General features: G+C 41.9%; 1 protein-coding gene across 3 annotated transcripts in view; it reads right to left on the bottom strand.

Annotated features, from left to right (window-relative positions):
* Pc (pyruvate carboxylase) overlaps positions 1-15,454 on the bottom strand; it is a 99,085-nt gene that overhangs the window by 73,409 nt on the left and 10,222 nt on the right. The window contains exon 1 of one of the 3 annotated variants that reach the window (XM_063281278.1): positions 15,093-15,250. The exons of the other annotated variants lie outside the window; for them this stretch is intronic. Within the exon in view, the coding sequence (XP_063137348.1) occupies positions 15,093-15,095 (3 nt within the window). The 5' untranslated portion in view covers positions 15,096-15,250. Of the gene's footprint in view, positions 1-15,092; positions 15,251-15,454 lie in introns of those variants that run through there. 3 annotated transcript variants of the gene reach the window in all.

The raw sequence follows: 15,454 nt of genomic DNA, 5'->3' as shown, positions 1-15,454 counted from the left end.
AAGAGCAAGCGCTTCCTTCTTCCACATCCTTTATAGAGTCTGCCACTAGAAGGTGGTCCAGATTAAAGGTGGATTGTTGAACTCCAAATTATTTCATTAAGAAAAATCCCTCATTGGTGTATCCAGCCATTTGGGTTTTAGTTAATCCCAGATTTACTCAAGTTGGCAACCAAGAATCACTGTTTCAGCCAGGAGAAAGGATCACCTTAAGAACTATACCCTGAGATTCCTGCACAGGAACAGGGAGAAACAATATTATGTGGTGCACACATAATTTCTGCACTCTTAAGTCTGATACAGGAAGATTAGTGTGAGTTCAAGGTCAGCCTGAGCTAAATTGTACAACCCTGTCTCAGAAATAACATAAAAGGGATGGAGAGGCCTGGAAGATGGTTCAATAGTTAGGAGCACTGGCTTTTCTTCCAGAGGACCTGGGTTGGATTTCCAGATTCCCAGTACCCACATGACAGCTACAACCATTGGTATCTCCAGTTCCAGAGGACCCTACAACCTCTGCAAGCACCAGGCATACATACAGCGCACACACATACATGTAAGCAAAACACCCATACACATAAAATAAAATAAATACATCTGGGGGTGGGGGTGGGGGTGGGGGTGCAACACTAGAGAGACAGCTTAGCAACTAAGAGTATTTGCTGCTCTTCCAAAGGACTCCAGTTCTGTTTCCAGCAATCACATCAGACAGCTCATGGACACATTACTCCAGCTCTATGGGTTCTAATATACTTTTCTGCCCTCCATAGGCACTGTAACTTTCACTTACACAGACACACACATACTTGGCCTACATCACAGAGATCCACCTGCCTCTATGTCCCAAATGCTTGAATCAAAGACATGCACCATTACACCCAGCTATAAATAGATTTATAAAATGCTATCAATTGATCATGTAGCAATTTATTCCTGGTTTAACTTGTATGACAAGATATTAAAACTAGCTCAAGACAGGGGGTAGTTCCTCTGAAAAGCCAGAAAAATGTGGGGCTTATCCCCCTTGCATGGCATTTCCCTGGCAAGAAAGGGTAAGCCAGAGAACAGGGGCCTAGGAAAGGACAAGGGAAAGCTAATGGATGCTACACTGGGCAGAACAGCACAACAGAAAGAATAAGCAAGAAAGGGAATGATTGCAACTGCTGGACCCAGAAGGCAGTTTATAGAATGACAGCAATAAATATTTTTGAATTCCAACTGAAGATATAGCTCAGCAGTACAGTGCTAGCCTGCTAGCCTAGCATATGTACAGAAGATGCCACAAAGCAAAAAATAAATAAATGAAAATAAAAGAGCCACAGGGAAAAGTGAAAGGGGAAAGGAACATAAGAAAAGAATACAATGGGAAAGCAGCAGGCATTCAGGAAGAAAGCCGTTTCACTGTTTTACAGTGATAGCCAGTGTAGTAGAATCCCATAGAAACAGGAACACCAAGAAGTAATATTTAGATCCCAAGAACAAACCAGGGGAGGTTGCCATGCCTCCTTCCCCAGGAGAAACACGAGAAACAAAAAGCTGCCCCTCATTCTGGTGTGTCTAATGAGTAGGTCTTTGAACCTCCCTGGGCAGAGGTGGCTGTGTTCTGGCCTATCCATCTGGAGCTATAGCAGCCTAGAACCAGATCACAGGTAGGTGCTTGGGAAGGCTTAAGGCACCACAAAAAGATGGCCTCTGGAGGTAAGTAGAAGACAGCAGCAACCTTTTTGATAGCAGATGTGAATACCATGTGAGTTGTTTTTAGAAAACAAGAATGAGGCTAAGATGAACGTAGCAGTGACCAGAGTAACACAAAGGGTTTCACAGTCTACCCCGGAACGCAAAAAATGTGGAATCATCACGGGAATTGCAGAAATCAAAAGGCTAAGACAGCTGGAAACAAGCGCTATGGCCGTGCAACAAAGGACAAGAAGGATCAGGGTTTGATGTGTGTTGGGGTAACTTTTTTTCACGTTGTATGATGATGTGCCTCTGTGGTTTCAATATCTCATTAAACCAAATCCCTCAGACACCTCCCTGTGTGCTAGCTTACTCTCTAAGCAATCTGCCCATACTGCCCAAAGCTAGGATTGATTAAGCCCCTAGGCCAGGCCAGAGGAACAGGCCAAATGGACTAACCACATATCTTTAAAAACCTGAGGGGTGGGGTTGGGATTTAGCTCAGTGGTAGAGCGCTTGACTAGCAAGCGCAAGGCCCTGGGTTCGGTCCCCAGCTCCAAAAAAAACAAAAAAAACAAAAAAAACAAAAAAAAAAAAAAAAAAAAAACCTGAGGGGTGGATGGACCAGAAAGACTCCAACTCTCACAATAATTCAGAAATCCATGACATGTGAGAGTCAGACTTCCAGACCCAAACATTGCAGCTCTATGGTTCTAGGTGGAAACCTTGCCCATTGCTCCCACTGTATCCCTGTGGGCAGTAGAGGGGCTGCCTCATTGCTCGGCTGTGAGCTAGAGACTCCTGAGAAGGGAAACCAGAGCTGTGAGACACAGAGTCCCATGGGCTTCCCTTTAAAGGCAAGCAAGTTTTCCAGATGGATATACAAGTGATTGCCCATCCTTCCTATTGAAAACAACATGTGTGGATAAAATATATGTATTGAAAGGAGGGGCACACCTACATACACATACTCTTAAAAGTATAAAGAAGTCAGCAAGGAAATCCAGACTACTCAGGCGGACACCTAAGAGGAGGCAGAGTTAACTGTTGTAACTTTTATCCTGAGGCCCTTTGCAAAACCAGGGAAACCTGAGCTTTAGTTTTTCGAATCCTCAAAAGGGCACAGGGCACATCCCCAGTGTTCAGCCAAGTGGGAAATCTAAGGAGGGCTTACCCCAGGTCCAGTTGAGATTTCCAAAAGATACCCCTCAGTGTGAGTCAGCCAAAAGTAAACCTCCACTATTCCTCCTCCCCCGGAACTATGTGCAGGAAAATCAAGTGTGATCCCATCACACAGACAGGCGAAAGGTAACTCACCCCAATAATTTGAGATTACAAAGGTGGCTCTCACATGGGACCTGAGATCCAAATTCTGACACCTGAGAGATCACGAAGTACTCAGTGCTGTGTACTGCTGGTGGGAAGACAAGTCCCACAAGACCTAGATTAGGCGGGTCCAACAATTCCTTTCCTAATTTATATCCTGGAGCAATGCTTGCTCAAATGCATTAGGAGCCCTGGACAAGAATTTCAGAAAAGTACCACTTTTAGGAGCAAAATAAAGATAAAAACCAAAAAGGTTCCTCAGTAAGACCAAGAACAAACACACGAGGGTAGAGTAGGAAACCCTACAACAGTGAAAAAGAGGCATATTCAGTAGATGAGTTGCAAAAATAACATGTCCAAGGTCTTGATAAAAGGGACTTTGGCAGAAAGGAAGTGCAAAAGAAAAGATGTAGGACAGTAACTACTTTTAAAGATTTATTTTTTTTATGTATGAGTTTTGCCTGTGTATATGTGTGTATATGTGTATGTATGTATATGTGCCACATGTCTGTCCTGTCTTTGGAGGCCAGAAGAGGGTATTAGATCTCTGACACTGTTTTTAGATGATTGTTAGACACCATGTGGGTGCTTGAAAGCAAACTGGGTCCTCTGCAAGAGCAACAAGTGCTCTTAAGCTCTGAGCGTCTCTCCAGCTGCTACATTTCTACTTTAAACAGACACATGTCTCTAAAGACTGGAGAAGATCATTTCAGCCAGAGTGAGCCTACAGGGAGAAGAACTGAATTATTCTCTAAAGAGAACAAAAAGACTTTGGTACATTGAGATGTTAATTCCAGATTTAAGTGTTCCTCGGTTAAAAGTCAGAGACATTTTAAAAGTTAAATACAGTTTGGACCACCACTTAGTAACCTAGTACTAGGCAGTTAGGTCCAAAGATGTCATTGCTGAAAACTTACCTGGGTAACCCTGGCTTCTCAATATCACAATTTTTAACGGTGAAAGCAACTTCACCATTGCAGGTGACTCACTACCCCGAGAGCAAAACTCTAGTCCTCCCAAGCCCAGGGTCCCTCAGAGACTTCTTGAATGGGCTCTACAAGTGATGGGTCTCTTGAGCCCTCCTAGGTGGACTCATTTGGGGAAAAAATGTTCTTTGGGATCCATGAGTCTATGAAGAATGACCTCATTTGCCTTTGCCCCAGAAATGCCCTTAATCTGAGAAGCAAGTCAGCCAGAGAGCCGTCAAATAGGCCAGATGCAGGTGACACAGCTTAGTTTGTGACTTTGGCCTCAAAGTGGCATCTGATGTCCCCACCTGTCCTTTCAGCTGACCAACTGCCTTCCCAAGCCTCAGCACAGAAACCATGGAAATCAAGAATAAATTGGAGAATAATAGGAAAAAGAGTTATTTAAAAGGAAGCTTGGCAAGATGGCTGTGAGAAAAGAGACTTGCCACCAAGCTTGACAATCTACATTTGATCCCTGGATCCCACATGGTACGAGAGCCAGCTCCTACAAACTCACCTCCATATAAGCCAGGGTTTCTCTGAGTAACCCCGGCTGTCTTGAAACTATGTAGATCCAGTTGGCCTGAACTCACAAGAGATCTTCCTGCCTTTTTCCTCTTGAGTGCTGGAATTAAAGGCACACACCACTACCACTAGCCAGCCTCTTTTAATCTTGAGCTTGTTAGACAAATGCTCTGCCACTAAGCTACATTTCCAGCCATCCTAAAAACTTTTTTATTGGGGGTGGGGGGCTAGAGAGTTGGCTCAGCAGATAGGAGCACCAGCTTCTCTTCCAGAGGTTCAATTCCAGCAACCACATGATGCCCTCTTCTGGCATGCAGGTGTACATGGAGACAGAGCACTCATATACATAAAATAAATTTTAAAAAACATTTTTACTGTCTTTATATTATATAGAGGGACTCTGTCTCAAAAACAAAGCAAATTACAGCTAGATAGATAAACAGATAGATAAAGGTGGGGGACAATTCTAGAGACCTAGGATGTAGCTCAGTGGTAGAGTGCCAAAGAAGGTCCCCAAACCCCATGTCCATATTACTGGAAAGAAGCTTGTATTAGTCAGGGTTTCTATTCTTGCACAAAACATCACAACCAAGAAACAAGTTGGGGAGGAAAAAGTTTATTCAGCTTTTACTTCCACATTATGTTCATCAGTAGGAACTTGGAGGCAGGAGTAGATGTAGAAGCTGTGGAGGATGCTGCTTACTGGTTTGCTTCCCCTGGCTTGCTCAGCTTGCTTTCTTACAGAACCCAGGACTACCAGCCCAGGGATGGCACCACTCACAATGGTCTGGGCCCTCCCCTCTTGATCACCAATTGAGAAAATGTCTTACAGATGGACCTCATGGAGGCATTTCCTCAAGGGAGGCTCCTTTCTATGTGATAACTCCAGCTTGTGTCAAGTTGACACACAAAGCCAGGCAGTATAAAGCTGTGTCTGCAAGGCTGATTGACAGATTAGAAACCAATGATGTGGCATTGAAACATTGGAAGGTCCAATGTTGGAACGTTGCAGGTCTAGAGACTAATTACAAATTATCTTGAACTAGCTAGCCTCCTAAATAGTCATTCCTTATCCATCTATGTGTCAGACCTGACATTCTGTGACTAGCAGATTAAAAACCTTCTAGAATGTATTAACTTAGCAGACTACTAGCTTCCACCAACCCAAATGCTAAGAACTTCATCAGATAGCATCTGAGGTCTACAGATTAGATTTCTACATTTTACTGTAATGCACCTCTCTGACATTGCCACCAAGGTACTTGAAAACTGTCTTGATTTATGACTTTACCTATTACTATGAAAACTTCATAAAATTGTTTCTCCATGAAAAGAGCATAGAATCTGGTGTAGCATAAATCTGTGTCCCTGGGACATGGTTGCTCACCCCTATTAGGCTCCTAAATAAATGTTCTCTTATCCTCCTTGAGGTAAGACCTGTGCTTTTGCACTGACCTAAGAGAAGCAGGCCCAAGCTTCTTCCTCTCAGGGATTCCAGCACTTCAGGTCCACACTTGACTCTTCTCTTTTTAAAGACAGGGTTCCTGTGGCTCAGGCTGGCTCACATACAATTTATTCTGTAACTAAAGATGACCTGAACATCTGATCCAGTTTGCAAGCCTGGCTTTTTGATCATCATGTCTTCCCCCAGGGTGCCACTGCCTGGGTGCCCTCCTCTCTTCTTGCTCAACCCCACTGTGACAAAAGTTCAAAGGCCTGCTCCTCCTCAGTATTCCTACTCACCAGATAACCCTGAGCCCACAGATCCTTATACTCAGAGCCTGCTCTCCATAGGGACTCCCATGTTAGCTTCTCCCATGGAAACCTTTTCACACAGCAACCAGTGTGACTTTTCCAGTAGTACAAGGAATACATTTGTGACACTTCACACGAGTTGACTCACTTGATCTCTTCCAACAATCCCACAAGGATGGCCTCAATGCCCCTATAAACATGTGACATATTTTAAGAATCCTATGTAAAATATCAGGACTGTGTTGAAAAGTCAATGGTAAAATTAAACCATTTCCTATTTTTCTCTGAATTAAGTTCTCATCTTCATAGTTCTTCTATAGCCACCGATGTCTCCTAATAAATAAATACACACACAAACACACACACACACACACACACACACACACACACACACACACACACACACACACACACATCAGTACTAAGCCAAATGTAGTGGTGTACACTTTTAATCCCAGCACTTAGAGGCAGAGGCAAGTGGATCTCTGAGTTTGAGGCCAGCCTGGTCTACAAAGAGAAATTCCAGGACAGCCAGGAACACACAGAATAACAATAACAAATCAAGACTGCTAACCAAGTATGGAAGACCATGCCTGTCTGTATTCCCAGGAAATAGAAGGTAAGGGAATCAGGAGGTCAGGTCATCCTCAGTCACATGGCAAATTGGAAGCGAGCCAAGACACTGTCTCAAGAAAAAGGAAATTTGGCTCTAGCATGTTAAATAAAATTTACAGGAGGCCACTGCTTTGAACTAAGCTCCTGAACTGGGTCCCAAAAGACTATTGACTAACAATCAAAATGGAATCACTCATGCTGTGGTTCCATTAAGCTAAAACTAAGCCTTGGACCTGGCAATCAAGATTATAAAGCTAACAGCTAAATTTTGCAAACGCACCAGGCTTCAACTGGTATAATATTGAGGCACCCTCAGTCTTCAACTTCAGGAATCTAATGGTAACCAATGATTTATTTTTCTATTGTTCTATCCTTAGGGGGAAAAAACTGAAAATGACCAAATTGCCTCTTGGTTTTCATTTTTTCTGTCTTCAGCCATTTTCCTGTCTATAAAACCAATTTACCAAGTCTGGCTCATTGGAACATTTATTTTATTTTGTAGAATGAAGTGTCGCCTGGTTCCTGAATCAAAAACAAAGCCATTTAAGAGTCTTAAGCTGGGGTTGGGGATTTAGCTCAGTGGTAGAGTGCTTGCCTAGGAAGCGCAAGGCCCTGGGTTTGGTCCCCAGCTCCGGAAAAAAAAGAACAAAAAAAAAAAAAAAAAAAAAAAAAAAAAAAAAAGAGTCTTAAGCTGACTGTTGTAATTTTGTCCCCTGAAAACTTCTTCCTAGTAAAGCTGAGTCACTTAATCTCTCTGAACCTGAGGTTTATCAGCAACTACAGGAACTACAGCATTCACCAGGCCCAGTGAGACATGAAACAATATTAACTATAAAATCACACACAGAAAAAGAAAATAGTACCAACACAGGAAAAGGCAGCTCCATGGGCATGTTTGGGGGCTCAGGTTATGATCAAATCCCAATATGTGGTTGAACCTGGATGGCTGATAGACAGGGAAAACCTGTCATTGTTGAATTCTTAATTTGGTCTCCTTTTTCTTGAATAAACAATGAATAGCTAGCCAGACCTAGCAGTGTATCACTGAAATCCGAGCTGTTCTAGAGGCTGAAGCAAGACAAGTTCAGGGTCTGTGAGGCCATATATGGTGAGTTTAAGATGAGCCTAGCAAATTAGCAAAATCTCCGGTTGCAAAATAAAAAGTGAAAGAGGGTACTAGGCTTGGTAGTGAATGCCTATAATCCTAGCCCTCAGAGGTAGAAATAGGAGGATCAAGAATTAAAGGGTAGGGTAGAGGACTCCCATGCACTTGCAAAGGACCAGGTTCAGTTCCCAGCACCCACATGGCAGTTTGAAACCATTTGTAATGCCAGTTTCAGGTGTTGTGATGTCATCTTCTGGCTTCCATGAGCACTGCATATACAAGATTTGCAAACATATGCTGGCAAACCATTCATCTACATTAAAAAATATAATCAAAAGATCTCGAGGTCATAGAGGCTACATATTGAGTTGGAGACCAGTCCAAGTTACATGAGACCCTGTGAAAAACAACAACGTAAAAGGAGGCTAGAGATGTAGCTCTTTGCTAAAAAGTGTGTCTGACATACACAAGACCTTGGGTTCAAGTCCCTGCACCACAATAAATATAAAGGAGTTTGACCAGTTATTATGCAGAATATTAGCTAACAAATCCTCACTAAAGACAGGAGGTGCAGTCCATCTAAAATTCCAGCAATGGGGTAATCACAGCTGAAAGTTCTTCCTCACAAGGCACTTACGTTTACCTTCTCGCCACCTTGGCTTATGGGGCGAAAAGAGCGATTGAACTTATTGGTGGCCCCTTGTTCATTAGCACATTTTATCTTACAGTTTTAACTATGACAGACCTGAGTGGTTTTCTGAATTGATCCTAGTTGTAGTTCACTGAGTTATTTAGATATTTAGATCATTTTTCATCAAGTTTGGTAAGTTTCTAGCTATTATTTTTTCAAAGAGTCTGAGCATCTCTTTTCTCTCTGGACTAGAATCCCCACCATGTGTGCATTGATTCACTTGATTTCTGCTGGTCTCTAAGTCCTGCTCCTTCCCATTCATTCTTCTTTCTGATTCTCATGTGGGATGTGCTCCACTTGCCTCTTCTCAAGTTTGCTGTTTTTGCATCTCCCTGCTCTGCTGTTCATCTCTAGTGACAGCTTCAGCTCCAGAGCATCTGTGTGGTTCTCCTTTGTCCTAACATATGCTGATGATCTCTTTTCAGTGGTTGGCTTTGTTTTTAGATTTTCATATTTCCCTTTAGTTCTTTAGATTTATTTAAAATGGAACATTTAAGGTGCTGGAGATGGCTCAGAGGTTATGAGCACTGGCTGCTCTTCCAGAGGTCCTGAGTTCAATCCCCAGCAACTACATGGTGGCTCACAACCATCTATAATGAATTCTGGTACCCTCTTCTGGTCTGCAGGCATACATGCAGGCAGAATATTGTATATATAAAAATAAACCTTTAAAATAAAAAATAAAAAAAACAATGGAACATTTAAGCCTTTGTCGAGGTGAGCCTCATCAGATAGCCTATCTATCAGATATTTACATTACGATTCATAACAGTAACAAAATTATGAAGTAGCAATGAAATAATTTTATGGTTTGGTGGTCACTGCAACACAAGGAATTGTTTAAAAGGTCACAGAGTTAGAAAAGTTGAGAACCATTGTTCTAGAGAATCTACTGTCTGGTCTTCTTTGGGAACAGTTTCTAATGATGAGTTTTTTCTTTTGTATATAACTTATAATTATTTGTTGAAATGGGAATATATGTTTCAGTCATTTTTCTTGGATGTATATCAATTATTGCACACTTCTGGTTAGTTTCTAGAATTCTGAAAAGAAAGATTTTGACCAAATTCACCATTCTTACTCTGCTATTCCTCAGAGATCAACACCTTAGGTGCCATTTAGAAAAGAGGTTGTCAGCCTTCAGAACAAACTTTCAGAGAAAACAGGTAAGATAATAAAACTCTAATAGTTAAGTACTTTGTACTCAATCTTAAACTCCAAGTACTATTATTACACAGTAATATTCTCCTCAGAACATGAGACTCTGCAGTTAAGGACAATTGTGAACCAACATACGCAAGTCTCTGACGAGTAGCAAACGTTCTTAACTATAAAGCCATCTGTCAAGCTGCACACCCCCACACTCCACCACCACCCCCTGCCACACACATGTTCTGTGGTTGCTGTTGTCATTGTTGTTATAAGACAGTCTCTCGCTACATAGAGCAAGCTAGTGTCAAACTCAGAGAAAGACCAATCTGCCTATGCCTCTGCCCACCATGTGCCCACATGTACCCCCATACTCTCATCCACACACTTTATCACAGTATCCCTTCATCAATTAAAGGAGGAGCATAGACTCACAGGTGCAGCGAGGCTGTATTTAAAATTCCTGCAGACATACAGTGAAGTTGGCCCCAACCCTATTGTCCATGTCCTCCTTGTCCGTGGAGATACATTTCAAGATGTCCAGGGCATGATTAACATTTCCAGTAATACTGAACCCCATGTGAACTGTTTCCCCATATACAGTTACCTATAATAAAGTTTAATTTATAGGTTAAGCATTATAAAAAGTTAAAGGTAATAATTAGTAAGAAGTTAGAACAACACACTGCTATGAAAATATCATGAATCTCTATAATATACTGTGCTCTGAAGCAACAATTTTGAAATTTTGGTTTCTTTAAAAAACACAGTAATATTGTAAGAATATGGTTTCATTTCTATCCCAGGTATGGGATATGGGGCTGCTTCAGATTGTCCACAGCAGCTGACTATGATTTGTCTCCTGCTCTGGCAGAGGCCTGATTTTGCCAGCTGCAGATACTTTCTGCAATTGTGTGACTTTGGGGTTCTGGGAACTTTTCGGAAGGTATATGAAGGGTGACAGGTTGTTGGCTGGTTTTGGTTGTTGTTGGTCTTGGTTTGTTAAGTAGTCACGAGCAAAGAAGATACGAGAATAAGAACAAATTAGATATCCTGACAGTGAAGATCAAACTTGCCCTAAAGAACTCAGAGTTCCCAATCTCGAGGAAGTACCCTAACGATAATATCACCTCCTCTCTGAACCCTGACTTCATTCAGAGACCACTTTCCTTTCCTATCCATTTTTCTCTCCAATCTAGTGTTAGAGGGCTGGAAGGGTGGAAGAAAAGGGGTTGGAGAAGGATGGAAGAAATATGAACACACAAAGTAGCCAAAAGACCAGGCTACAAGTGGCACCCAGACATGGAGCTAGGCAAAATGGGAAATTTGCCTTCAAATGCCATATAGGAAGCAGCAGGGGGAAAAGGAATGGCTTTTTCCCCCCAAGAAGACAACAAAAAACTTATTGTGGCTGCTACTGCTGGGATATCTCCCCATGGCTCTGCTCCCAGAGGGAATTTTCTGAGACTTTCCTCTTCCTCCTCTTCCTTCCTCCTCTCCCCCTCCTCCTCCTCTTCCTCCTATATTGTTTCATAACAGTTTGGGAGAATGGCTGTGCAACTGGAAAACGTGTGGGTGGAAGTGGAAGCTTCTGGGAAACTAGGAGCATTGCAAAGGAGAAAAAAAAAGGCTCAGTCACAGTGACTGAGTTTCCCATAGGAGGAAAGAGGGAAATTAACTGTGCCAGAGGGATGTCTGGTTGAAGAAAAGCTGAAAAGGCAAGAGGATGGACTGATGAAACAGTCCAATGGGTTAATTTCACATCAACGCACTGCCAGAGCAGGAGGAAGGGCAGCCTGGGGTAAAGAGTTCATCACCATCAGCTTTCCCAGTGGTTGTACAGTATGTGCCTGCTAACGGTGTAGAAGGAGGTTAGGACAAGATAGGATGACATCCTATAGAAATACTAGGTCTAAAGTGTTTTAAATAGGCTGTGGTCTCATCTGGGAGGCACAGCCTTATGTGAAACAAATTCTAAATAACTGGGCTACTCCAAATAGAGTTATTCCCCAGACTGGAAGGGATTGGTGACAGCTGTACTAGAGACTGGAGCTGTACAGGTGCAGTGGGTAACATGTCAGAGGGAAGAAGCCTCCAATATTGAGCAGTGAAGCAGAGTGAGGGGAAAGAGCAGTTAGTTGCTAGGCAAAGGGTGGTTCTCTGATATACACGAACAGATCTGATTTGACGACACTACTATAGATCACTGTCACTTGGTGGCTTAAAGAGCTCAGGACAAAGTTGAGAAACCCAAAAAAGGTTCACCTGGTTTACAAAGATTACACAAAGCTCTGGAAAAGCCTTCACTGACTTTTTACACAGATTAGTCTCAGTTGCGAACAAAGCCATATCAGACCTTGAAGCAAGGCAAATGCTGATTGAGACCTTGGCATTTGAAAATTTGAATCCTGAACATAAGAAAGGTTATTAGAGTATTAAAGGTGCGGGCACTGCCTATGGACAAGTGGATAAGGGATATGATAAATATCAGTTCTAATGTGTACCATGCATCAAGTTATAGCTAGAGATCGCCAATATCAAAATGCCCAGTGTTTCAATTGCAGGAAATACAGTCATTTGCAAAGATATGGTAACTAAGCTACTAAAGGTCTTAGATTTCAAAATGCCCAGCGTGTTAACTTCGGGAAATATGGTACTTCGCTCCAGAAAGGTAAACAAGATATCTCTAAGGACAATGATTTTCCTAACTATAAACCAGAAAGAAGGCCTAGACTTCCAGGGGTTTTAGGCAATGTGGCAGGGCTGTCACTGGACCAATAAGTATAAGTACAAGAGAGAGATCCAAGGCAATCTCTTACCATCAGAAAACGGCCTTGGAGGCCTGGCTTGAGACTCTGCAACAAAAAGTATAAACTGTTTGCCTCTTGTCAGCCAAGATGTGAATTAAACCAGGTTATATACTATATTGATGTGTTAACATCAGAATGGAAGCCTGCAAAAGTTTTGTGTTGAGGACACAAATTTGCTTATATTTCTACAGGAAATAAAGAGCTATGGCTATCATCAAAACCAATAAAGATTAGAACTGAGAGAGATCACCTGAAAACCTTGGCCAGCGACCCAGAAAGCATTTATTTCATTGAAAATGCCTCTGTTTATAATTTTCCACTAAACTTAGCATAATTAAAGGTTTAAAACAGAAGGAGGGGACATAGAGTGACAATTTTAGAATTTTGGCTTCTTTAAAAAACACAGAACTATTATAGGAATATGTTTTGTTTTAATCCCGGGTGTGAGAATGTGGGGCTGCTTCAAACTGCCCATAGTAGCTGACTGTGATTTACCTCATGCTCTGGTGGTGGCATGATTTTGCCAGCTTTAGACAGTTTCTGCAATTGTGTGACTTTTGGAATTCTGGGAACTTTTCAGAGAGTATACAAATGCTGGGGCCCTGAGAGGCATGGTGGGTCCTTGGTTGTTGGTTGCTGTTGGTTGAAGTTTTTTAAACAGTCATAGGCAAAGAATAAAACAAGAAAAAGAAGAAATTATCCTGACAGGAAGATCAAACTTGTCCAAAGGAACTTGAAGCCCCTATCTGACCCCTAACTTTATTCAGAGCACTCTTTCCTTTCCCCTCTACTCCTTTTTCTCCCCTATCTGGTGTTAGGGGGTTGAAAGGGTAGAAGAAAAAGGGTGGAAAAGGGTGGGGAAAAAAGAACCCAGATTGGAGAGATGGCTCAGCGGTTTAAGAGCACTGACTGCTCTTCCAGAGGTCCTGAGTTCAAATCCCAGCCACCACATAGTGGCTCACAACCATCTGTAATGGGGTCCAATGCCCTCTTCTGGTGTGTCAGAAAACAGAGACAGTCTACTCATACACATAAAATAAATAGATAAATCTTTTTTTAAAAAAGTGGGGGGGAGCCCACAAAGTAGCAAAAGACAGGCTACAGTACTCAACTTTTTTGTTTGGTTTCACGGATTTTGTTGTTTTGCTTTTCTTCTTCTTCTTCTTCTTCTTCTTCTTCTTCTTCTTCTTCTTCTTCTTCTTCTTCTTCTTCTTCCTTCTTCCTTCTTCTTCTTCTTCTTCCTTCTTCTTCTTCTTCCTCTTCCTCTTCCTCTTCCTCTTCCTCTTCCTCTTCCTCTTCCTCTTCCTCTTCTTCTTCTTCTTCTTCTTCTTCTTCTTCTTCTTCTTCTTCTTCTTCTTCTTCTTCTTCTTTTCTTCTTCTTCTTCTTCTTTTTTTTTCGGAGCTGGGGACCAAACCCAAGGCCTTGCAGTTGCTAGGCAAGCGCTCTACCACTGAGCTAAATCCCCAACCCCTGTTGTTTTGCTTTTAATGAATATGCATATATTTGTGTGTGCACAGTGCCCTCAGAGCCATAAGAGGGCTTAAGGTACTCAGGAACTGGAGTTACAGACATTCTTAGCAACCATATGCCACTCAAGAGCTTGGATTAAAAGTGTAAACTATTACACCTGGCTTGTTCTAACTTTTCTTGTGCTAATGTAAGATCACACAACGTCTACATGATGAGATGAAGAAAAACAGACAGCACAGGCATGGTGGCATAATTCCACATAAGGACAGATCACTTGTTCAAGCCCTACACTCCAGCACAGTTGATTGACAAACCAAGATGCCCATGAAGCAGCTGACAGCTGGGTTTCCTAAATAGTATGGATTTCCTGAGCAAAAGGGCAATTTATAGCCTAGGCAGTAGGAAGCAGGACACCCAAGAGATTTTATCAAGCAACTTAGAACAGTGAGTAATTTATAACATAAATTATTTGTGGAATTTTACACTTTGTTTTTTTGGAAACAGGTTAACCACAGATAACTGAGAACACTCAAAACCAAAATGTTGGAGAGCAAAAAACCATAAAATTCTTATAAGGAAAACAGGCTAAATGTCACTTGATAATGATTTTTTTAAAGGTTTATTTTATACGTATGAATGTTTTGCCTGCATGTATGTATGGGTATGGCTAGCTCCTCAGGCATTAGGAATATAAGTGGTACATAGATGAATATAGGTAGGCAAAATACCCATACATAAATATTTCCTTAGAAATACTCAGACACTTATGGTGGGGGATCCTGCTGAGAAGAATCTATAATGCGATCCTGCTGATTTCTCTCCAACTGAAAGGTCTTTCTCTTGAGAACTCGGTAGATCTTTATGCTTAGCCATATGAGGCCACGTAAGCACCAGACATGGAGAGATACAACTACAGAAATAATTCTCAGGAGGTCTACCTTCTACCCATATAACTTCCTGGGACCAACCCAAGAACCAAGACAAGAATCCCACATCTACTCACCATCTCAGATTCAATCTCTAATCAGATTTGAAGGCAATGGTCCCTTCAAGAAAACTGGTAACTCTCCACTAGGAGGTCAGGGAGAAGCCAGGTTACCTACCAGAGGTAGGACTGCAGCACCAGTTCCAGTTGTAGGACTTCTTGGTAACTAAGCCTGACTGAGCAAAAGTAATTCTTACATTCCACATTCTCTTTCTTTTTGGAAAAAAAAATAGAGTATGAAATAGTGAGTGGAATACCAGACCTAGACTTGGAAAACAGGAACCCAAATTCTAGCCCTGCTGAGTCACTGGCATGAATTTTGCAACTGGTCATTGGTCAAACAAAATCTTAACAGCTACAAAGAACCCCAGTTCTGCTTA

Source organism: Rattus norvegicus, chromosome 1 (genome assembly GCF_036323735.1).
Source record: "Rattus norvegicus strain BN/NHsdMcwi chromosome 1, GRCr8, whole genome shotgun sequence".
Taxonomy (NCBI): domain Eukaryota; kingdom Metazoa; phylum Chordata; class Mammalia; order Rodentia; family Muridae; genus Rattus; species Rattus norvegicus.
Note: the sequence above shows the minus strand (reverse complement) of the source record. Positions and strands in the feature narration are given on the sequence as shown.